Source organism: Canis lupus, chromosome 11 (assembly GCF_048164855.1).
Source record: "Canis lupus baileyi chromosome 11, mCanLup2.hap1, whole genome shotgun sequence".
NCBI lineage: Eukaryota > Metazoa > Chordata > Mammalia > Carnivora > Canidae > Canis > Canis lupus.
Window position 1 is genome coordinate 70,941,095 of NC_132848.1, and position 25,629 is coordinate 70,966,723.

General features: G+C 42.0%; 1 protein-coding gene across 3 annotated transcripts in view; it reads right to left on the bottom strand.

Moving 5' to 3' along the window:
* Positions 1 to 25,629, bottom strand: part of GFPT1 (glutamine--fructose-6-phosphate transaminase 1) — a 55,702-nt gene that overhangs the window by 5,882 nt on the left and 24,191 nt on the right. For 2 of the 3 annotated variants that reach the window (XM_072768685.1, XM_072768684.1), the window contains exons 7-17: positions 24,160 to 24,221; positions 22,920 to 22,999; positions 22,665 to 22,718; positions 19,377 to 19,482; positions 16,990 to 17,153; positions 15,838 to 15,933; positions 11,540 to 11,637; positions 6,788 to 6,908; positions 5,820 to 5,977; positions 574 to 688; positions 177 to 304 (exon numbers count right to left, since the gene is read on the bottom strand). In XM_072768685.1, coding sequence (XP_072624786.1) covers positions 177 to 304; positions 574 to 688; positions 5,820 to 5,977; positions 6,788 to 6,908; positions 11,540 to 11,637; positions 15,838 to 15,933; positions 16,990 to 17,153; positions 19,377 to 19,482; positions 22,665 to 22,718; positions 22,920 to 22,999; positions 24,160 to 24,221 — 1,182 coding nt within the window. The remainder of the gene's footprint in view (positions 1 to 176; positions 305 to 573; positions 689 to 5,819; positions 5,978 to 6,787; positions 6,909 to 11,539; positions 11,638 to 15,837; positions 15,934 to 16,989; positions 17,154 to 19,376; positions 19,483 to 22,664; positions 22,719 to 22,919; positions 23,000 to 24,159; positions 24,222 to 25,629) is intronic. The other variant, XM_072768686.1, reaches the window with a different exon arrangement.

A 25,629-nucleotide genomic window follows, 5' to 3' on the forward strand; every position in this document is an offset into this window, starting at 1 on the left:
ACTTTTCTTGATACTCACTTTTCAATTACGTATTGTTACCCTTTTTCCAGGTAAGTAATCAGAGTGCGTTTTTTACAAAGGCATTTTCAAAAGTCCCACCTATTTCATTCAGTCTAAAAGTAGGACTACGTGCAGGTCCTCAAGTCCAAGATGAAATTATAAGCGAGACGACTTACTAGGGCCCCTTCAAGGCAAGTAGCATAATGATAGCCACGCCCCATGATCAACACTGACTTCTGATGGTACAGTTCTGTTGCCAGTTTCTGAATTTCATCATCCATGCTCAGTACTTCCTTAATCAAATCTGTTAAGAAGTAATATTAACAAAGTCTATGAAAAAAGGACAACTAACTGACCCAATATCGTAACAATAATACACTGGCAGCAACCAACAAAAAGACCAGGGTTTCTATTCTATTCTGTGACACGAGCAAGGGATTTCTAAATACACGGGTTCAAAAGAAGAAAGATCTTTGGGACTAAACAGCTACAAGCCACAGCTTCAGGGATAAGAGACCTCACTCATTAGCCACCCCTCAGACAACAAAAGTCGACGGTGTGAGCTCTTCCTACCAGGCAGCCGCTTCAGTCCAAGCATGATCTCTTTGCGTCTCTCTTGCATGGAGATCCTGTCATCACACATCATGAGGGCAAACATGACAAGGGAAACAAACTGGCTGGTATAAGCCTGCAACACCACAGAAAGGCAGAATTAGCTGCAAGTCCATTTGAAGAACTTGGAATTTTTAATTTATAAAAAGAGGAAAACAAAGAATTCCCTCCCACTGGTTTTATAAATATATATTGCCCCCCCCTTTTTTTTTTTTTAAAAAAAAAGCAGCATTAGTAAAAGCAAACTGAATCAGTAGTTGGGAAATCTATCACTATGCTCCATTTCTGAATTTGAAAAAATGACTTAATCTTTATTTCCAAATACAAAAATTCCTTATAATGCACTGGATGCTTACCAAATCCCCAATGTCTTCAAGAAAGGAGCAGAAACACGCCAGAGGAAGGTGAGCAGAGTGTAAATCTGCACATACATAACCAAATTAGGTTTTTTATATAAGCCAAAGCACTGGAAGGATTTTCCCTGAGGTACCTGCACTGAATTTGTTGGTTTTTTTTTTTTTTTAACTGATCTTTTTTTTTTTTTTTTTAAACTATTGCTTATTGTTTTTCCTCATTTCCATCTTTGGTTTCTTTTCCAGTTTGGCTTGAAAAAAATTTTAATCTCAATTGTAGCAAAGTGAGTAGAAATAAGAATCATCATCATTCTTAAGAATAATTACATTCTTAAGAATAATTCTTAAGAATAATTACATTTTAATAACATGGTATTAATAACATTTCTGTACTAAGCCTTTTTAAGTAGGCTCCACAGCCAGCATGGAGCCCAATGCAGGGCTTGAACTCATGACCCTGACTGAGATCAAGACCTGAGCTGAGATCAAGAGTCAGATGCTTAACTGACTGAGCCTCTTAACTGCCCCTGTACTAAGTCTTTTTAATAGTAGTTCTGTTATCTTTTTAATTCATCAGCCATCTAAAGAAACTAAATTTTATGTTTTAAACATTTGAGTTTCTTTTTTTTAAATATATTTATTTTTATTTTTATTTACTTATGATAGTCACAGAGAGAGAGAGAGAGAGAGGCAGAGACACAGGCAGAGGGAGAAGCAGGCCCCATGCACCGGGAGCCCGACGTGGGACTCGATCCCGGGTCTCCAAGATCGCGCCCTGGGCCAAAGGCAGGCGCTAAACTGCTGCACCACCCAGGGATCCCACATTTGAGTTTCTTATTTATATTTTTATTATTAAATCACTAGGACTACTGTAGTGTGGCCAGCTACAGAGTTATGTGCAATTTTAACAGTAAGAAGTTTATTCCTGGGACACCTGAGTGGCTCAGCAGTTGGGCCTTGGGCCCAGGGCGTGACCCCGGGGTCCCGGGATCGAGTCCCGCATCGGGCTCCCTGCATGGAGCCTGCTTCTCCCTCTGCCTGTGTCTCTGCCTCTCTGTGTCTCTCATGAATAAATAAATCTTTAAAAAAAAAAAAAAAGTTTATTCTTGGTTTTTTTGTAGATTATAGGCTGAATTTCTATCAGCCTTCTCTGGATAAGGAAATCACTTCATTAGTGAATATTTTCCTGTCATAACGTGGATAATGAGCCTCCTGTATAATGAAATCACAATCTGCTAATGCTCCTTACTGTCCCAATAGTTAAACGAGACTCCCTACTTCCTCTTGCTGAACCTCCCAACTAGGAGCTGCTTACATGTCCCCCACAGCTACCTGTGTGACCTATCTCTGTGTTACGACATGTTCCACTAGCAGGCTGGGGTTTTCTCCCCCAAAGCACTGACACGGACTTGCAGTCCCTTGCCTTCAGGCTAACAAGCACACCTGTATTCTAAATTCCAGTCCCTTCTAATCTACCTTTTCCTACTGACATTTACTCTTCAATAAACCAATTCATCACAAAACATTTGATCAGGAAAAGGGAAGAGACCCAATATCTAGGACCCCTGGGATACCTACACTGTTTCCAATTCTTTGTGTTTCTTTTTGTTTGTTTAAGATTTTATTCATTTATTTGACAGAAAGTGAGAGAGAGCAAGAGAGAACACAAGCGGGGGGCAGGAGGAGGGCAGGCAGAGAGAGAGAAAGAGAGAGGGAGAAGCAGGTTCCCTGCTGAGCAGGGAGCCCAGATGCAGGGCTCGCCCAGGACCCCGGGATCATGACCGAGCCGATGGTAGATGCTCAACCAACATCTTGAAGGGCCCCAGGTGCCCCTTCTTTCCAATTCACACTAATCCAATGGGTTCTAGTTCCTCCAGCCCATGACTAAAAATGTTACTCTACAGAATAATGTTTCCTTATTTGGACTTAAGACATCTCAACCTTGGTTTTTAAGTATGAATATTAAAATAAAATAGATTTAATGCACACATTTTTCTATTGCATTCCCATTACAGCTTAATTTCCAATTTCATGTTTTTCATTTCATCAATATACACCAGAAAACCAATTATAAGAAAAGTAAGGTACACCTCACACTTAGAATTTACTGAGGTTTGAAAGAATTCACCAGGAAAATGTTGATTCTGAACTTTTAAACTTGCTTTACTTTATATTCTGCCAAAAAGTTATATTGGTTTATTTTTAAAAATCAACAAAAGTCAGTACTGTGGTTAAATTTTAAACACCTGCAATAACATATAAAAACTGCTAAATCTGCACATTTATGTCCATCAATTCCTACAGAAATATCAAATTGTCTATGGTCTGATATTAGGAGAAACTTAGTCATCTCTCTCTCTCTAATCCTAATAGTTTTTCAGGCAAAGTTGGGGATTCATGATCAAGATTATAGAATTCTTGGGCTGGCTCCATCACAGGGTCAGGGATTAGGACCAATGATGAACTTCTTTGATCATCTATTAGCATATAAACTTGTATTTGCCATTCGGAAACAGTCTATGACTAAGCACTGCAAAACTTTTATAACTCCAAGCCCAGGAAGTCTAAGGCAGTTGAAGAAAACAAAATTACTTTAGAGTTCAAGAAAAATTAAAGTAACACTAAACTGCCATACTTCCTAAAATTTTCAAGGGAGCTATTTTTTTTAAGCAGTTAATTAAAATATATGTACTATGAGAAGATGCTTATTTTCTTATACAAGATGTAACCACTGGGGGAGACTGAGGGAGAAGTACACGGCCTTGTCTGTACTATCTTTGCAACTTCCTATGAACCTTCAGTTATTTCAAAATAAAAAGACCGTATAAAAAAGGACCTGCAAAAAAGAAAACTACTGCTAGAAATAACAACATGAAAAAAATCTCAAAAACATCATCGGTGAAACCCTTGTTTCACCACGTGTTAAACAGAAGGAACCAGACACAAAGGACATGTATTATACAATCTCGTTTACAAAAAACCTCTGGAAGATGACACAGGATAGCAGGAGAAAGCAACTGTAGCTGCCTCGAGCAGGAGTGGGGGTTGACCGTAAGGCGGCACAGAGGAACTTGTTCAAGTGAGTTAGTCTAAAACAGGACCGTGCAAAAACAAAACAAAAAAAATAAAATAAAAAAATTAAAAAATAAAAAATAAAACAGGACCGTGGCCACAGTTACACAGCCAAACTTACTAAAACTACATACCTAAAATCGGTGAGTGTTATGATGGTGAAATTTATACCTCCATAGAGCCGCGGGAAAAAATGTTAATGGTACAATCTAGGTGAGGAGTATATGGGTGTGAATATAAAATTCCTTTCACTTTACTGTTTGAAAATCATAATTAAATGTTTAGAAAATTAAAGTTTTTGTGAACAACAGAATTAGAAATAAAAAAAAGTGTCCTTCCTGTGACAGCTCACAGTTCAAGAAAGATTTTAGTAAAAAGGTAAGTCAATGGCATCCATGCACTGGTGATCCCATATCCCACATACCCCGTGGTGAAGCCCTGTTCTACCATGTGTTGTGAATAAAGGAGCCCTGGAATTCCAATCCCTGATCAAAGCTGTCTGTCTGGATACTGTTCCAAAAATCCATAAGCTGCTGCTGAGGGAGGCTGGTTATTTATTCAGGCACAGAATGGAAACCCAAGCACAAACATCTTACATGTTTTAATTACCACATGGAGAAAATTCAGGTTTCAGCTTTCTGTAAATTACAGTGTTAGCAACATCAAAGTAACCAAGAAACAAAAAACCTCACTCAGAGTTTTTACATAAGAATCACAGATTTTCCAAAAAAAAAAATTCTGAGGTTCTTTAAAAGGAAAAAAAAATTCAAATGTGGTTTTGTACATCATCTTCCACACACCTTAATTAGAATCAAATCCACCGATACCTAAGCATCTTATTAGACAATCAGCAGGAAATACTACATTTAAGCAGAAAAAACAGAAATGTTGAAATCATAAAGAGTACTACAACTGTGGACAGAGAACATCTTTTGCATTTATAGATCTAAGATTCCTATTTTTATGACTAATACTAAATCTATGCATATTCCAATTTCAAAGAGCAAAGTAGTTTCAACAGGTCTTAAGGGACACCCGGGGGGCTCAGGGGTTTAGCGCCGCCTTCAGCCCAGGGCGTGATCCTGGAGTCCCGGGATCGAGTCCCGTGTCGGGCTCCCTGCGTGGAGCCTGCTTCTCCCTTTGCCTGTGTCTCTGCCTCTCTCTCTGTGTCTCTCAGGAATAAATAAATAAAATGTTTTTTTAAAAAAGTCTTAAAAAAAAGATGCTTTAAGTCTCCACAGATACAGTATCCAAAGAGAAGCAGATATTGTCATATAACACTCATTTTAATTTTTTTAAATAGGCAGATTGTATGCCAAAAAGTGCGCACCCTCTTACAAACTTTCATGGGTAGTGTGTATATTTAGGCATGTGTATTAGAAGCTATGAGTATGTAAATAAAAATTTATTATTATTAGAATTAAAAATAATTAAAAATTAAATGGATTAAGCTGGGTGTTTCTGTTATTTCTCTAATTTCCTACTCTACTTAATAGAAGAAGAGGACCTGCACTTACCATGTACCCCACTGTACCCGCAAGAGGAACGTAAGTGATGAATGGAAACAGACAGCATGTATGTTAGATCCTCTGTCCCTTTTAATGGGACTGAGGGAGGGAACAGTGTTTTATCTACTACAGGCCACCCAGCCTTACAACAATTACAATGATTAGTAAACTGTAAGGGCTCTGTAAGTGCTACCAAATGAACCATAAGGTATGGATGAGGGTGTCCTAGCTGCACTACAATCAGACAGGTGAGAGAACTAAGTCAGTAACTTACCTTCGTGCTGGCCACGCCGATCTCGGGCCCGGCGTTAATGTGAACCCCACAGTCTGTCTCCCTGGATATGGAGCTGCCCACCGTGTTTGTGATCCCCACAGTTAAGGCTCCTCTCTCCTTGCAGTACCGAAGACCCATCAGGGTGTCTGCGGTCTCACCTATGAAAGCAGGAAGATAAAAGTCACAGAGCAGTCAGCAGACACGGTTTCTTAGATGCAAAAACAAAAAAACTGACTACACTTTCGTCAGTATCATTTGCTTAAGTAAAATTTAAAACATGCCCTTGGGGCACCTGTGGCTCAGTGGGTTGAGCATCCGACGCTTGATTTTGGCTCAGGTCATGATCTCAGGGTCATGAGATCAAGCCCCACATCGGGTTCCACATTCAGTGCGGAGTCGGCTTCAGATTCTCTCTCTCTCTCTTACTCCACATTCCCCCACACCCAGCTCACACAATGCTCTCTAAAATAAATCTTAAAAAAAAACAACCAAAAGTATGCATTTCAAAATAATAAATTTGTAAAACTTTTAATAGTAAGTTCCTATTTTTTAGGCTCTCCTTTCCTTGTCTTTGAAAATTCACCCCTTTAAGTGTAAAATGTGTTAATTTTCTAATTCATAAGGAATTATGTAATATCAAAATAAATCTGTGTTTGTCAAATCATCTGTAATACTTGTATATCTTTAAATGTCAATTTTTGCCAAGACATGCTGTAATTAGGGATCCCTGGGTGGCTCAGCAGTTTGGCGCCTGCCTTTGGCCCAGGACATGATCCTAAAGTCCCCGGATTGAGTCCTGCGTCGGGCTCCCTGTATGGAGCCTGCTTCTCCCTCTGCCTGTGTCTCTGCCCCCCGCCCCCTCTCTCTATCATGAATAAATGAATAAAATTTTTTTTAAAAGTCTTTTAAAAAAAAAAAGACATGCTGTAATTATTAGAATGATAGTCAAGTCTTTAAAATTAGCATACCTGACTGACTAATGAAAAAGCAAACATCATCTCGAAAAACTGGTGTGTTTCTATCCAGGAAATCACTGGCAAGCTCCACCATAACAGGCAACTCAGTCAGCTCTTCGAGAACTTGACGTGTCTGCAGAGAAAAAGTTAACTTCGTCATATAAGCTTCAAATACTTTCTCGCTGGACTTCCTTGGATTCAATTCAATGTACACTTTTCATTTTTTTATGATTATGAAAATGATACATATGCATTGTTAGAAAATACAAACAGTATTGATTAAAGCATAAAAAAATCATCAAAATCCCACCAGTCAGGACACAAGTGCTGTTAACATTTTACTACAAGTCTCTTTGGCAGTTATCAATGCATGTATTCTTAAAAGCAAATATACCCGCACATATAAAATGTTTTGAGAAGCAGAAAAAAGCACTGTTCTGAGTTAGCTTGTATATTATCTCTAATTTCCCAATTCCTAATCTTGAAATGACAATTCATATAATACCAAGTCACTGAGAGATTTCAAATGAGATAAAACACAGATACATAAACACCTCATAAATTAAACACTTCAGAAATACTATGTATTCATAAATGGTACTGTTTCCAAAAAAATCAATACACTTTAGAAATCCTACTTAAGCTCACTATTTCCAAACTGTGTAGTATGAAGACCAAGTAGAGGGCAATATGCTTCTATGCAAACAGCACCTTAGCACTTCTTTCACTAATTTCCATTTTAATTCAATTTCTTCTACTCTAAACATCAGAAAATTTAAAATAATAGAAAAAACAACTTTTAGGTAGCAAAAATTTTAGGCCCTACAGGTGCATATATTTAGTTATGGTGGAGGAGACCACCTGCTTCTGCAGGAAAAGGGCCCCAGCCATCTCTTGCCCTGTCACTGCATTCTTCCTTCCAGCAGTGAGGAACTGAACAGGTTTCCTTACTTCACATCCCTTTAACTTTCTTGTCCACAAAAGTAAACTAAACTGTTTTGTTCTGTAACTTTGGTTTGACACCTTAATCTTTTCCACTAATGTATTTTACTAATTATACATAAATAGGTTACTGATCCTAACATGCTGAACATTTCCCTTCAAATAGAAATCAAATTTTACCCTCTCGTTTATAATGTTACACTAGAATTAAATTCTTCAAAGAGAAAGATACAAATAGCAACTTACCAGATATTTTTAAATATACCCCAAAAAAGTAAACTCAAGGTTTATCTGTGCTAATAAATGTCTTTTTCTTTCAGTGGAAGCAACTCTTTATGAATACACAGAACGACATATTTGCATCATAAAAGACTAATATATTGTTATAAATTCTATTGTAGGTCACTGTAAAAACCCAGACACAATTAACGTTTTGAAAAGAAAACTACACTTAGGATGATTTTGATGGTTATTGTTCAGGATACATATTAAATAACAAAACATTTATGCGTATGTGTCATTCATTTTGAGCCCCACCCAAAAAACCCACAAAACTAGATAGAACAGAATTAACGACACTATTTTGCATGATAAACCACAAAGGGACTTTGAATGTTTGTTAATTATAGTAATCTCAGCAGCTACCAAAAAACAAAACAAAACAAACCTTACATTTTCTCAAATTTCATAATTAGAGAATTCTAACATAGCATATAATTTCTGCCCTAAAATTCAGGTTTAGCATCAGAAGAAACATTTAATCAAATCTTTTACTTCTGAATAGAGGGCTCATTCATTAACAACAGACTAAGCCGCAGGGAACTGGCCAATCCCTTCATTTATATTTTTTTAATTCATCCTTTCTTTTCCTATGTTCAAAACAAGCTCTTTCTTAGAGCTCTCCCCTTCAATACTACCTAGACTTTACTTTTCATTTTAAAGATTTTATTTATTTGAGAGAGAGAGAGAGAGAGAGCATGAGCAGGGTGAAGGGCAGAGGGAGAAGCAGACCCTGCTGAGCAAGGAGCCCAAGGCAAGGACTTGGGGCTCAATCCTGTGACCTTAGGATCATGACCTGAGCCGAAGGCAGACACTCAGCCCACTGAGCCACCAGGCACCACAGACTTTCTTTAAACCAGGTGATTTGGGGAGTGGGTGGGTTAGAGAACTGAGATGCAGGGGCTGGACAACCAGCCAGTTTCCACCACTAGTTACATGACTGGCTCCCATAAGTACAGATCATAGATATTTTTGACCCAGCAAATAAAAAATTACTATGTCATAAACTTTGGAATCAATTCTAGAAGTAGAAACCCAATGTGTAAGGGTCTCCTGTACTTGTGGGAATTGACACCAACAGCACTATAAATGTCGTCTTTATAAGAAAACCTCATGTGGATCTGATTTATTGGCCTAAAAGAACATTATATTCCTGCACTTCTGCACTGACAACCAACACACATCTTTGATACAGAATTTCAGCTTCCCAAAAATTAACTCGAAATGGATTAAAGATTTATTTATTTAATTTTATTTTAGATTAAAGATTTAAAAGTAAGGCCTAAGACCACAGACTTCCTAGAAAAAAACACAGGAACTAAGTTCCCTGACATGGGTCTTGGTATTGACTTCTTATCTATGACACCTAAAGTACAAGCAACAAAGTAAAAAATAAAAAAGTGGGAGTACATCAAACTACAGCAAAAGAAACCATCAGCAAAGTGAAAAGTCACACTATAGAATGGGAAAAAAAATATCTGCAAACCATGTTATCTGATAAGGGACTAATATCCAAAATATACAACTGAAAAAAAAAAAAAAAACAACTAATCCAGTTTAAAAATGGGCAAAAGACCTGAATATACAGGTAAAAATTGGCCATTTGTATATCTTCTTATATACAAAGAAGATATACAAATGGCCAAAAGGTACATGAAAAGATGCTCAAAATCACTAGTCCTTAGGGTAATGCACTTTAAAACCACAATGAGGGCAGCCCGGGTGGCTCAGCAGTTTGGCGCCACCTTCAGCCCAGGGCCTGATCCTGGAGACCCAGGATGGAGTCCTGTGTCGGGCTCCCACGTGGAGCCTGCTTCTCCCTCTGCCTGTGTTTCTGCCTCTCTCTCTGTGTGTCTCTCATGAATAAAAAAATAATCTTTTAAAAATAAATAAATAAATAAATAAATAAATAAATAAATAAAACCACAAGGAGACAGCTCCTCATGTCTGTAGGCATAGCCATCATCAAAAAGATAAGAAATAACAAACACTGTGTTGATGTGAAGAAAAGGGAACCCTGAACACTGTGGGTGGGAATGAGAATTGGTGCAGCCACCATGGAGAACACTATGGAAGATCCTGAAAAGATCAAAAATAGAGCTACCATATGATCCAGCAATTCTGATTATGTGGATATCAGAGGTAAAGAAGACACTAACTTGAAAAGCCATCTGCACCCTCAGGTTCTCAGCAACATTATTCTCAAAAGCCAAGACAAAGAAACAACCTAGGGTCCATCAATTGCTGAATGGATAAAGTTGTGGTGTGTATGTACATGTGCGCACACGCGCGCACACACACACACACACACACACACTCTGAGGAATATTATTCAGCTGTGAAAAATGAGGAAATCCAACCATTTGGGACAACATGGATGGATCTTGAGGGCACTACGCTAAGTGAAACAAGTATCACAGACAAAAACAAATACTGTATGATTCACCTATATGTGGAATCTTTTATGTAAAACAAAAACTAATAGAAAAAGGGATCAGACTGGTGGTTACTAGAATTTGGGGCTGGGGGAGGGAGGATTGGAGGAAGGGATTGGAGGAAGGAGGTAAAAGGTACAAACTTTCAGTTATAAGATAAACAAACACGAGGCTGTAACGTACGACAGGATGACGACTGCAAACACTGGTGTAGGATACACAGGAGAGTCCAGACAGTAAATCCTAAGAATTCTCATCACAGAGAAAAATGTCTTTCCTTTACTCTTGTTTTTATTGTACCTCTATGAGAAGATGGATGCTAACCGAACCTACCGTGGCCATCACTTCACGATAGATCTAAGTCGAACCACCAAGCTATACGTCTTCAAGTTACACAATGATGTATGTCTATTATTTCTCAATAAAATTGTAAAAAATTTAAATAATTTTTTTGAATTAGCTTTCAAGAGAATAAAGAACAAAGTCTGACGAGAAGCAGACTTCCTTCGTTTGCAGAAATGTGCCTACCCAGTAAAATCCTGTTGAGGTTCACACATGTTACCAGCCATCTGTCTGAGCCGAGGAAATGATAAGCAAAACCTAAGGACTGCTCCTATGGAAGTCTCTCTGTAAGGAACACTTTGCCTGGGACGCCTGGGTGGCTGAAGGGTGGAGCGTCTGCCTTCCGCTCAGGCCGTGACCCTGGGGCCCTGGGATTGAGTCCCGCATCGGGCTCCCCACAGGGAGCCTGCTTCTCCCTCTGCCCCTCTCTCTGGGTCTCTCATGAATAAATAAATAAATCTTGAAAAAGAAAAAGAAAAAGAAAAAGAAAAAGAAAAAGAAAAAGAAAAAGAAAAAGAAAAAGAAAAAGAAAAAGAAACACTTTGCCTTCCATGAAGTCACTGCAGGTCATCTACCTGTATATCCAAGTCTTCCATTGATAAATAATTCCAAGCAGCTCTTAACATTTCTGCCCCCAACTGCCCTGATTTTTGTCTTAATAACATGAAAAGGTAACACGGTGTTTTAACAAAGCAGAACTTCACGTGGTATGTTACAGACGCCTTCTAATATCCAACATCAGTTAAAATCTTAAGCAGCCACTTACTGCTACACCAGCGTGATAACTTGTCCCACAAGCAATAAGAATGAGACGCCGACACCTCTGGATCTCCTTAATGTGATCCTTCAAGCCGCCCAAATTCACTGAAATGAAATTTTGAATATAATTATTTAGGAAAGAACCACATGAAACAGGCAACCACTTCTTGTGAGTGTCCACCGCCAACGGGGGAAACACCACCACCGTTTAAATTTATATTCCTCTCAGGAAACACAGTTGTCTCTGGTTTTGAAAACCAAGCAGGTTTGAAAACCAAGCCCCAGCCCTGCGGCACCCGCCCAGCCCGCGGGCCCACACACGGGGGCACCCACGAGCTCAGCAGGGGCCGGGGCGGGACTGCCCGCCGGGGGTGGGGGTACAGGACGCGGGCAGGTTTGTCAACTCCGGGAAGGAGGCACCAGCACCGGCGTGTTTCCTCCCGCCTGCCGAGACCGAAGCTCCCAGGAGTCTCCCCAGGCGGCCGAAGCGCTCTGAGCAGTGCTGCCCGGCCCCTTCCCGCCCTCCCCGGGGGCGCCACCTTGCACCCCGCAGCTGAGGGCAGCGCCCACCGCCTGCCTCCCACCTCCCCGCCGGCCCCACAGCCACAGCCCGCCCACACCTTTCAGCCTCCAGAGATTTCTCCGTGTGCTTCGAAGGCCACCTGCTGGAGAAACACCCCAACACGAGCCCGGGTCTCTGCTCGTGACAAATTCTCACTCAACATCCACTCAATTTTTCAACCCCTATTTCCCGCATACCCGGGGCAGGCCACCTGGGCGCCTCGCTCTCCTTGCTCCCCTCACTCCCCTCACCCTCCCACACCTCGTCCCCAAGTCCGTCTTCTTGGCCGCACATGCACACCCCCGGGTGGCACCTCTTGTGTCTGACACCCCATGGGCTGTCTCCTCACCATGGGGCTGTCCACACCCTGTGATCCACCCACACCCCGTGGTCTGTCCACACCACATGGGCTGTCCACACCCGTGGTCTGTCCACACCCCATGAGCTGTCCACACCCGTGGTCTGTCCACACCCCGTGGGCTGTCCACACCCTGTGATCTGTCCACACCCCGTGGGCTGTCTATTGTGCCCCTGCTCTCTATCTCCCCACACTTTGTTCTACCTTCACAGGTTATGATATAAACCAAGACATAGGTTTTGCTTTTTATTTTTCTGAGTAATCTTGTGTCGTCCTTTTTATGTTTCAATACTAAGAGGACATGCACCACGAGCCCCAGCAGAGTCACAGACGGCCTGGGTGAGAGCCAGGCGCCCAGCTCCCCCCACGGCTCAGGTCCCCCCCGCGGCCCAGGTCCCCCCGCGGCCCGGCGCTGAGAGCTCGGGGCGGACGGCGAGCAGTACTCGCGGGGCCTCCCGCCACGCAACGTGGAGCGGTGTGGACGGACTCGGTGTGAAAGCCGTGAGACCGTCAGAGACGCTGGTACTTCGGGCGGTGACCAAGAATGACACGAAGGAAGCGGGTGAGACGAGCTGGGCGACGCTACCTCCCTGGAAACTGGCAGGCCCCCGAGGCCGGGAGGCGATGCTCTCGGGGGCCGGGCTCCAGTGGACGGGGCGGGCCGGGCTCCAAGCAGCAGGGCCCGAGCTCGGCTCGTGAAGCGCAGGGACGTGGGCTCCGCAAGACGCTCACGCCGACGGGGCGGGATGTCCTTACCTTTACAACGAAAGAGCGAACAGCTCTCCTGCTTGTAGGACAACTTTACAAGGCGCATAACGCTGACAAAAGGGCTTTCTGGGCATTTATCTCCCGGTCTTCCCTTGCGGAACTCCTCTTTTCCTGCTCTTTCTTCCATAAACACCGGAGGAGGCCCTGCTGCTGGTGGCCTGGGTCCTCCGCTCCCCGCAGCAGCAGGTGCCGCTGCCGTCTCCCCGCCGCCCCCCTCCCGCGGTCGCCCCAGGCCCGGCCTCCCACGGGGGCTCTCGGGGTGCGCTCGGGCCTGCTAACGGCTCCGCATGGCCTACACAGGGCCCCGCACAGCATGCCAACGTCCACGGACGCCCGGCAGCGCCCCGTCTCCCCTCAGACCCCGCCCCTCACTCCTCTCCGCATGCAGCGTGGCGAACTAGACGGCACACCGCCCCGACAGCGGGCACACCGCCCCGACAGCGGGCACACCGCCCCGACAGTGTGCACACCACCCCGACAGCGGGCACACCGCCCCGACAGCAGGCACACCGCCCCGACAGCGGGCACACCGCCACCGCCCCGACAGTGGGCACACCGCCACTACCCCGACAGTGTGCACACCACCCCGACAGCGGGCACACCGCCACCACCCCGACAGCGGGCACACCACCCCGACAGCAGGCACACCGCCCCGACAGCGGGCACACCGCCACCACCCCGACAGTGGGCACACCGCCCCGACAGCGGGCACACCACCCCGACAGCGGGCACACTGCCCCGACAGCGGGCACACCACCACCGCCCTGACAGCGGGCACACCGCCCCAACAGCGGGCACACCGCCACCACCCCGACAGTGGGCACACTGCCACTACCCCAACAGCGGGCACACCACCCCGACAGCGGGCACACCACCACCACCCCGACAGCGGGCACACCGCCCCAACAGCGGGCACACCGCCACCACCCCGACAGTGGGCACACCGCCCCGACAGCGGGCACACCGCCCCGACAGCGGGCACACCACCACCACCCCGACAGCGGGCACACCGCCCCGACAGCGGGCACACCGCCACCACCCCGACAGCGGGCACACCGCCCCGACAGCTTGCTGCCGGTCCTCCCTCCCCCCCGGCTCCCACATCCTACTCACCCTCCATCCTCGCGGCTCACGCCCGCCTCCGAAGGCCCTGCCCACAGATTTCTTCTCTCCTCCAAATTCAACACTGAACTTTAAATATTTCAACATGAAACTGTTTCTGGTGTCATTTATCGTATTTTACCTTTCTTTAAATAAGTCTACATTCACCCCTCTTGCAGATTTATAAGAACCTCAGAGAGGCCGTATCAGAACAACTACGGGCAGCATGCGGTTCTGAACAGATGCTCAACCTGGACTTCAGCTTCAATAAATCTCTCCCGCTGAGAAAGTCTGATGCTGCTCAGAAAAGAGGAAGATAGACAGACAGCATTTACTCAGAGAAATCATTATTAACAGGACTTAATACTGTACGGACGGCACGCAGACTCAGGGAGAGATTTTTGCACACCAGCAACTATTTCTCAAAAACTAATTAATGCTGAGAAGCTTCACCCAAAGTTTGTTAAACTGTTTATTTAGCCGGTCACGATGAATACGCGGTGTTCCAAAAATGTGATCTCCCAATAAACAGTTCACAGACATCTGAGGACCTCAGAAAGTCATTCTCAAACTCATCTCTGCAAGGTACGTGAACTCCCGTGACACCCGGTCCAGGCAGTTTCCGGAAACAAGACCAGAGCGGCACTCAGCCCATCTTCAACAGGAAGGTGAAGCACACGCCCGGAGAGCCTGTGGGCAAGTTCACACCTTCCCTCACTTAGAAGCTGAGAGAATCTAGGCTGAGCAGGCACACGGGAGCTTGCACACGGGAGCTTCCCCCGGGAGGCCCAGGCCTCGCTCCTCCCGGAACTGGCGGTGCCACAGCCGCCCCTACCACGGAGCAAGGGCCCAGCAGCGGCGTTCCGAAGGGAAAGGAAGTTAAGAGTTCTTCACGGCACACCAGAGGACCTCCCCCACCCCTGGAAAATCCTGCTAACACTCCTGTGACAGTTTTCAAATGCGACTTTCTAGTCATTCTTTACATTTTGCATGACCTTATTGAGATACGTCACATACCATAAATTCACCCTCTTAAAGTGTACACAATCAGTGGTCCTTAGGATATTCGGAGCGGTGCAACTGTCACCACTATCCAATTTTAGGGCATTTCAGCACCCATCCCAAATCCCATACCCATTAGAATCCCTCCCCACCCCCGGCCCTGCAGCCTCTGGCAACCATTCCTTCTTACCTCCCCCCTTTTATTGAGGTAAAGTATCCGTAGCGTAAATTTAACGTTGAACAATCCTTAAGCGTGCAGTTCAGTGGCATTACGCATTCACACTTGTGCAGCCATCACCACCATCCATCCCCAGAACTTCCTCATCTTCCCAAACAGAAGCCCTCTCCCCACCCCCGAGCCCCAATCACCATCCCCCTCATTGTCTTAGCTACACTGGCACCCCTGGAGGCTGCAGCCACAGCCTCCTCCACGGCTGGGAGGGACAATGACCCTTCAAGGCTGCCACTGCCACCCCCACAGGACCCCCTGAAGTCATCATTCGTGTTTGATTACCAGTGTAGTCATCAAAGTTGACTCTTCCTCTCATCGTGTTCACAACGGACTCAGGCTGCTCAAAAATTTCCTTCTGCATAAATGAACTGAAGTTGCCTAAAGTAACAGAAATTATATCGTTAAGAAATTTGTACACAACCAAAAAGTCTACCTCCTGGAACAGAACCTTAGTAAATGAAACAAGGGCTCATGCGATGGAGCACAATATTCACGTGGGACATTTTACCCAATGTGAAGAAAAATAATCAAGTAAGGAGGAAAATCCGCTTTATTAATAACTTTATACCTAAAATATGCAGTTAGAGCAAAACAGAGGAAGGGGACAAACTTAAGATTTAGAGTCAGATCTAGGTTCAAACCATAGTTCTATCCTCCAGCACCTAAATGGCTCTGGAGAAATTCCTTTATCTGTAAGCACAGTGACTACTTCACGGCGCTGTAGTGTGGATATAGGGCACACCCGACATATAGCAGCTATGTAATAAATGGTGGCTTCCAGCCCACCTCGGCCCCGTGAGAAAGGAGAATAAAAATTAAGACCATAATAATCTTAACAACAGCAAACATAATGTAGGGCTCACTAAGGGTGTTCTGTTCTGAAGGCTCTACATAAATCAGCTCTCTTCAACCTTAATGAGGCAGGTCCTATTATCCCCATTTTACATATGAGAAAATTGAAGCACAGAAAGTAAGAGAGGAATAAGCCTTATAAAGTATCTTAAAAATATCAAGTGCTACTTAATCTCTCTCTTTTTTTTTAAAGATTTTATTTATTTATTCATGATAGACATAGAGAGAGAGAGGCAGAGACAGGCAGAGGGAGAAGCAGGCTCCATGCAGGAAGCTCAACGTGGGACTCAATCCTGGGACTCCAGCAGCATGCCCTGGGCTGAAGGCAGGCGCTAAACTGCTGAGCCACCCAGGGGTCCCCTTTTAATGTTAGAAACAGAACCATGAATTAGTCTAAAGAACAACTACTTGAAGATCAGCAGGTAATTTTTCCAAAGAGTCATCCCTTTTTTGGGGTCACCTGCTCACCAATCGTGTGCAAGATTTCAGGCAGCACTGTGTCATCAGATCCCTACACGACAGGAAGGAGAAGGTCTCCTTTCTATCAAGAACACCAAGTGATAACATGACAAAAGCTTTCACCCTTCATGATCTGCTGGAGTTCCATCTGGAGGGTTTGCACAGCTCGTCCAGGGTGATCTCCTGCGGTTCGTTTAATTCGATGGATAGAAAGACGGCCATCCACCACCGCTGCGACATCATCGTCTTCAAGAAAGATGACACGATTGGTATGTTCTATGACAGCACTATAAAATGTTCAAGGAGATACTATGATCAGTAACCAAGAATGATCATTAAAAATAAAACTGTCGGGGATCCCTGGGTGGCGCAGCGGTTTGGTGCCTGCCTTTGGCCCAGGGCGCGATCCTGGAGACCCGGGATCGAATCCCACGTCAGGCTCCCGGTGCATGGAGCCCGCTTCTCCCTCTGCCTGTGTCTCTGCCTCTCTCTCTCTCTCTCTCTCTCTCTCTGTGACTATCATAAATAAATAAAAATTAAAAAAAAAAAGAAACTGCATTTAAAAATAAAACTGTCATCAGGACACACAGACCAAATTCAAATACAAACTTAGGGCGCCTGGGTGACTCAGTCAGTTGAGCATCTGGCTCAGGTCATGATCTCAGGGTCGTGGAATCAAGCCCCACGATGAGCTCCATGTTCAGCAGGGAGTCTGCTTGAGATTCGCTCTCTCTCCCTCTGCCCCCCTCCTCTAAAATAAATAGATAAGTCTTTTAAAAATAAAATAAAATATATAGTATCTCTGATAACTTTCTGGTTACCAAAGCCCCTTCCTACAGGGCAGTGGGCGGTTACTTTGGACAATGAATAACTGTGCTCTGTGCAGCACCCTAAACCAAATTAGACTAGATCAAATCAGAAAGCATGGCTATTTCCTCCTCATTCTATCGCCAAACCCTTCAATTTTAACTCCTAAATATTTCTCAAAGCTTCTCTCTAGGTCTGCCACCACAGACCAGTTCTAGCTACCATTAGCTCTTGGCTGAACTACTGCAGCAACCTGTTAACTTATCCAACCACTTTCCCTCCCTCCATCCATGCATTTTCCATTTCCGCCAAAATGAGTATCAAAAGGCAATTCAAACCAAGATTTCTCTTTCACCCACCCAAGCTTGATGGCTTCCCTTTGGCTTTTCAGAAAACAACAAAACATCTTACCATGACCCCACCTCCTTCTCTAGCTTCATCTCCCACCAAACTTCCTCTCTTCATTCCAGCCACACTCATACCAAGAAAATGAACGTTCTCCCCTCTAACTCTTCACCTAATTAACTCCTAACAACTTACCAAGGGAGAGATAAGTGTCACTCCCTTAAAGAAATTTACCCATAGGAGGGTAAGTCACCCTGCCACAGACATTCTGTAGCTCTCGTTGCAACTGGAATTCTAGACTTGTGTCTTCTTTATTAAGAAAAAGCTCCTCAGGGACAAGTGTGTGTGTGTGTGTGTGTGTATACACACAGAAGTATATTTTATTATTATATACATATTAAATTTTTTTTGGCGTAATCTCCACCCCCAACATGGGGGTCAAACTCACAACCCTAAGATCAAGAGTCACAGGCTCCCCAGACTGAGCCAGCCAGGCCCCCCCTCGGACAAGTATATTTTTATTTTTACTGATCATTGTCTCTTAAGCCTAGCACATAGCTTTGCTCAGAATGTGCAATATGTATGAATGAATGAATGACAAAAGGATGGAAAGCTTCTGCAATTTCCAGTTTATTAAAATCATGACTATAAATTCTGTAACAAACCTACTTAATGACAACAATGATGCATCCTAGCACTGACTACACTCCTGCAAAAATTAGGAAACAGTGAAGCTTATTCTCTCACTGAGATGATGCATTCCCGGAAGTCCTAAACTACGACACTTTCTCATCTTCAGATCCCCTCGCTTTCAGGCACAACGAATGACTCAAATACCTGTTGGCAACCTGAGTGATCCACTTTATCATCATCACTGTTAGTATTCCATTTATAAATGCATCTAAGCATCTCAGGGTATTTTTCACTCAAAATGTCCTGGTCTAGTACTATTTCTTTTATAAAAGCGATTATGCTGTAAATTACTTCTGAATTAAAAAGGCAAGTGTCCTTATTAGACAAAAACTACAATGGTTTAGCAACCATACTGGAATTGGTGGGACGCTAAGCCATTCTATTCTCCAATCTAAAAATCTCTCCTCCCTATAAAACCTGGGTAATGCTCCAGAAAGAAGAGGAAAAATAATACAAGAGCTCAGAGTAAATATGCAGGCACAAGTCTCAAGGACTGTTCTCTTCTTGGTAAATTGATCTAATGCTTTGAATTGGGAGAAAAAGTATTTTTAGAACCCCATCTCCAAAAAGACACATTTTCCCTAACTGATATATTCTCACACATAGCATGCCTAGCTACTACAAACTGCCTTTTGGTTTTCTCTGAATCAGTGAAGGAAGCTCACCTTGCATCAGAAGCAAAGTAATACTCCACTGCCTTTTCTTCAACAGGGAAAAGGCAAGTTGTGCTGTCCACACGAGAGAGATTGCAGCTTCCTTTCTTGTCCTTGCCTAGAGCACAGAGTTAACACAAATCAACAAACATGTAGAAAACCATAGCCAATATATAAATATACATAATTTTCTACAAAATCAACAAAAAATCATAGCAACGCAAAATAATTCCAGCAACTTTAAAAAGCTAGGTAGATCACCTTATTTCCATGCAATAAGCCAACAAGAACAAGAGACAAAGGTGTAGAGTGAAACAGCAACTATCAAAGAGAGCGTGGCAGTAATAGTGCTGCATTACACATTTTTAAAATATGATTATTTATTTTCCTGGTAAAAGGTAAATAATTCACTAATTGCACTAACTTTTTTTAAATCAAAAGTATGTAAACCTAATCTTCACTTAACTTCATACAAAACATGATAGAATACATACATCTGTGTAACTAAACTTATAAAAATTACATTAAAAATTCAAAACTGTACAATGAATAAAATGGCATATTTTATGCCATTTTAATTATTAAAATGAATAATACTGGCATAATTATTAATTAATAATACTGGCATATTAACTTTTATTATCTCATAACAAAACTTTGCCCTAGATTTTAACAGTAAGTCAGTACAACAAATCAAGGTGTAGCCTACACTAATTCTGATTACAAAACAAAACAAAGATACTTAAAACTCCCTGACCATGGTATACCATATGTGGCAATTGCTACTAAGGACTGGAAATATACACCTAGGACCTCTTCTTTCTTAAAATTGAGTTTTCTTATATTTCTTTTAAGTCAGGATAAAAGTCCTTCTGCAATAATAATATCCTTTAATCCCTTTTAATCCTTTAGAACTTGAGAATTCTGACATCTCTACTTAATTTGTCAAGTCACGAATGAAGTATTTTTTTTCCTTTTTGCTCATTCACAACAAAAGTCAAAACTGAAAAGCAAAATGAAGTTTGGCAAATTAGACAAATAGAGGGGGGAAAACCATTAATTGAAGATTATTTAAATGTCAGAGACAAAAGCAGCACCTTTTTCTGAGATTAGGACAGAGTAGACCTTATAACTATGGACACAAGGCCAGAGGATACTATAAATACACTTGTAAAAACTCATATTGTATCTAGCCTCTAAAATGCATGTCTGTAAAGTACATCCAAAGTTCTCCATAATCCGTGCTAATCTGATGTGTTTTAGACATGAAAATAGAACAGTTCTTTCCATCCAAGTTCAACAGCAAAAAAAGATACCACACTTTAAAAAACATGTATAAGATGACATCCCAGAAAAAGTAACACTACAGAAAGATTAAACGTGTTGATCAGTGTTTGCCAAGGCCTGGGACTGGGAACAAGGGCTGGCTACAAAGCTATCCCTGCAGGGAACTTTTAGGGGGATGGAATTGTCCTGTACTCTGATTGTGGTGGTTATACAACGGTGTGCATTTGACAAAACTCATGAAACTGCACATCAGAAACAGTGAATTTTACTGATGTAAAAAAAGTGAATTAAAAAATATGTAGAAGGATAGCCTAGCATCTATATTTTCAAAACAAATACAACCAGCCTTAGGTTATAAAATGTCCTCACATTGTCAAGTTTCACTAAATTCCTCCTCCAAATGTTTATTCTTCAAGTAACAAGGTATATTTAATTATAACATTTAAAAGGATTTAAGCTACCACTGCCTATTTAAATGAAAAGAACATTACCACCTGATACCTATACCATGACTCTTAGACTCTATAAAAAGTTCTGCCATACGTTGATTATCTCATCTGATTTGAGTGGAACACAATTATTACCACCCCCTTTTATTCTGTAAGCAGTTAGACCTGGAGAAAATAGCAAAATCCAAAAGCCAGTCCCATATTCTCCCCTTTACACAGCCTCGTCAATAAGAGGCTCAACTTTTCCAACTAAACTTTGCAGAGTCACACATTATCTACCTATTAGGAGCTAGAGAAATAAAGGTTACTAAAACATAATTCACGATCTTTTTTTTTTTTTTTTTAATTTTATTTATGATAGTCATACAGAGAGAGAGAGAGAGAGAGAGGCAGAGACACAGGCAGAGGGAGAAGCGGGCTCCATGCACCGGGAGCCCGACGTGGGATTCGATCTCGGGTCTCCAGGATCGCGCCCTGGGCCAAAGGCAGGCGCCAAACCGCTGCGCCACCCAGGGATCCCATAATTCACGATCTTAAAAAGATGTCTCACGTTAAAGGTTTTCTTCAAACTTCTTAAGACCTTAGGCCAATGTTCTTCCTTTTTTTTTTTTTTCCTAAAAGCAGTCTAAGAAACTGTACAAGGTACCATAAAGGTAATGTATACATGAGCAGGATTATAAACAGAAATCTGGGACTCTGGCTCCAAAATTCTGTACTCTCACTGGTAAACGAATTTCTCTTCTGAAAAGGGAAGGATAGGCAGGAGGAAGTAAGAAGAAAAGCTAACACTTCATGACTGAAGGCTACTTAAGGAACTCTGCTTTAGATAAAGGAGCTAAAGCAGCCACTATCTAAAAATGAACAGGTTTAGTCTTTCGCTAATTTTTTTTTTCAAGAAACCAAGAATTGTACATTAATAATATGGGTTTCAAGTTCCTGAATTTACCACTCCCTATCTTTCACTTGGGAAGCTTTTAATAATAAGTAAATGAGAAGGGCATGCCATTTGTTTTCTGTCTAATTATATCAATAAAATGATCCAGAATTTGTATGACTGAAAGTCCTATAAAGAAAAATAAGCTTCAAACAATAAAAAAAAAGACTCCAATTTGAAACAAGGCAATCAGAATGTTGAATGTAAATCTAAAAGTAAAATGTCATGCATAAAATAAAGACCATTTAAACATAATCTAGTAAAAAGTTAGGATAAATTAAATAACTATCAGTGAATTCAATCTACAATAGCCTAGCACGCAGTGTTCTGTTCCCAGTCTAAGCATCTTATTTATAATATATCTTACATTATTCTTATTTAAGACAAAAAAACTTCATGATTTCAAATCTCAGAAATTTCAAAGAAACAAATTAAAAGCGGTTTTCTAAATGCCAAAAGCAGACAGACAAAATATACTCTGCAAATTAGAAAAATGTCAAAATATGTTTCCCCATAAAAAAGCATTTTTAGAGGCCCAGCACATTCACTCACTCCAAGAACAAAGAATTAGTAAAGAATGAACAAAAGAGGATAAGACTCCTCCCCATCCATGCAGAGTGCATTTCCCACCTCTTTCTCCCTGTGATCCCCACCGTGTGAATTTTGATCCAATCTGAGTCCTAGCTAAGGATATACAACAGAAAAAAATTCTCCTTGTCAAAGAATCACAACAACAAATCCTTTTCATGTCTAGACAGAACTATATATACACATATGTGTGGATCTGACCAAAGAGGCATTTATTTCAATTTAATGAACACAATTCTTTAAATCTACTGCACTTTATACAGTTTCCTCATAGCAGGACGTAGGGACAGTTTTTACCTGTTCTGTAGAGTATCGGAATGTGATCAGTAGAGAGTTTATGTTCACTTCGTACACCAATCAAAAGAGGGCTGCCTCGTCTGTTAGCACAAAATTAGAATTAAGCCATTTTCATAAATAACGCACTGACAGGCATTTTAATGAGCCAACACTCTTCAAATAATGTTCAAATTCTCCCTCTAAGCTTTGGCTTCAGGTATAACAGAAGAATAACATAAAGAGAATTTTTAAAAAATACTCAGTGATGAGATCCCCGGGTGGCTCAGCGGTTTAGCGCCTGCCTATGGCCCAGGGTGTGATCCTGGAGTCCCGGGATCGAGTCCCACATCGGGCTCCCAGTGCATGGAGCCTGCTTCTCCCTCTGCCTGTGTCTCTGTCTCTCTCTTTCTCTGTGTCTCTCATGAATAAATAAATAAAATCTTAAAAAAAAAAAAATACTCAGTGACAGAGGGCAGCAGACTATAGACCCCGAGGTCAGGTTTGTCTACTTTTGTACACAAGAGTTTTACTGGAACCTGGAACACAGCCATGCTCTTTCTTTTACCTATTCTCTGCGGCTGCTTTCGCAGTACAACAGCAGAACTGTGGTGCTACGGAGGCCATATGGCCCAGAAAGGCTAAAATATTTACTCTCTCGCCCTTCACAGAAAAGTTTGCCAATGCATATTCTAAAAACAGTGTATCTGAAATGTTTCTCCTTTTTAAAATGTCAAATGGAACCTTTCATTCCACTGCACACAGAATTCTGATACATGAATGTTTAGCACTTTCTCCTTAGTCATCTTGCCTTCCTATTAAAAATAGCTCTCTCCTGCCAAATATTAGGGCTTCTCACTGTTCTAAAAATGACGTCATGATCTTAGCAAAAGCAGCGATGGTACAATTATCTAGGAATCTGTTTAGAATATATACTTCCCAAAAATATGGAGCAAGTTAATGTTTGGGGCCTAAAACTAGAGAATACTCAATATCCAAATTCACAAAGTAAGCATGGTGTCCCAGTACAAAGGCCGGTTACAAATGCCAAAATATACTTGCTTTATTAAAGGATTCTGTTAAATGGAAGAGTGGTGAGAAATGGACAAGGAGGAACATGTGAAAAAAAATATATTCACATGGTGTCTCCAGGAAAGGGCAAGTCTTTACAGTTAAGGGTAATCACTGTGTACAAACAACACATTTATAATTCAAATGTTTCAAAATACACATAATTATTAGTCATTATTAAATTTGTACGTACCTTGTGCCAACTGCTTGGCCAGGAAAATGAACACTTTTAAATACCAGTGCAAAAGCACCTTCCTACAGAGGGAAAAAGAATGCATTAGCAATATTTATTATGATCAATTATTAAATGTGAAATGCCTAAAACACATTGGCTTCAGCATAGAAATTCTTTGTTCACGTGCTGCTCTTTTGCAAGTTATAAATAAGCCTAAAATATAGGCACTTATTCCTGAGCTTTGGTGTATCCAAGACACACTTTTTAACCAAGCCCACTCTTGAAATACACTCACTAGACAATAGCTCCAAAATAAACTATTTTAAAGCACTTTTGTATACATTCCTCAATAGATACATCCTATCTCTCATACTGTGCATTAGAATGCAAGGAGGAGAGAATTAGAAAAGATTCCAAACTCATTATCCAAAATCCATTCTCTGGTCCAGTGATTTTACACCTTGCTAACTTCCATGCTTGTTGACCTTGACACGGAAGATAAAAATATACACAACCACCACTGTTAACAGGTGTACCATTAACATCTCCTCAACACAACCTCCTTAGGGACCGGGCCTAAGGAAATCAAGAGTGAGTACAAGAGGAACAGGAGGAGGTAGGAGAGGTAGGGGACCACCACAGAACACAAACTGGGTTTCATAAGGAGTAGAAAAAAGGAAAAGGCTGGAAAGGCACAGTACTCTACCCTAACGGGAAGGAAGAGGCCTCTATTTTCTCCATCTTTCTGACTCCTCCTTTTGCTGCAGACATCTAAGATTTGGGTAGAGGGAGGAGGTGAGGGTTAGACCTTCAGAAAGAGGTGAAGGGCTTTTAAATAAGAAAGCTAGAGTTATGAATGGGGATGAGGGCAGAAATCACCATGCATTTGGACTTCTGTGGATCTTGGTATCTTTGAACTTTAGCCAGGGCAACTGCGATGGGATCAGAAAGAATGACATTTTTTTTCTTGGGCTGGGAAATACTTTTTTACAGTGTAACAAGGCCAAGGAAAAGTCCCCATAAGGAAAAATAAAGAGTTGGCTATTTTGGCTCAGAGACATGCAGACATTATCCCAGAATAGAGTGTGCATTTTACCGAAGCGATCCTCATGCTAACTGACCAACTGAAGAGAATACGTGAGTAGGAAGCAAGAAAGTGATGATGAACCTGTGTCTCATGAGTGCGTTTGTGTGTGGTATGTATGGGTTTGTGTGTGTGCATGCCCATAGTTTTTGGAGAACTCTTTGATTTCAGATTATTTTTAATTCCCGTGACACTAAGCTAGAGTGAAAGAAGAAGAATTTTAAGTGTAGGGAAGGGAGGGGGTCAACTAGTCAGAGTCTCTCAAAATTATTCAAGCCGAGTATTTTTATATACACACACACACACACACACACATATACATATATGAAATAAAAGCCAAAAATATTTAAATCAGCATAGTTTCTGCTTATCTTAATTCTAAGAGTTTATGATTAACATAAACT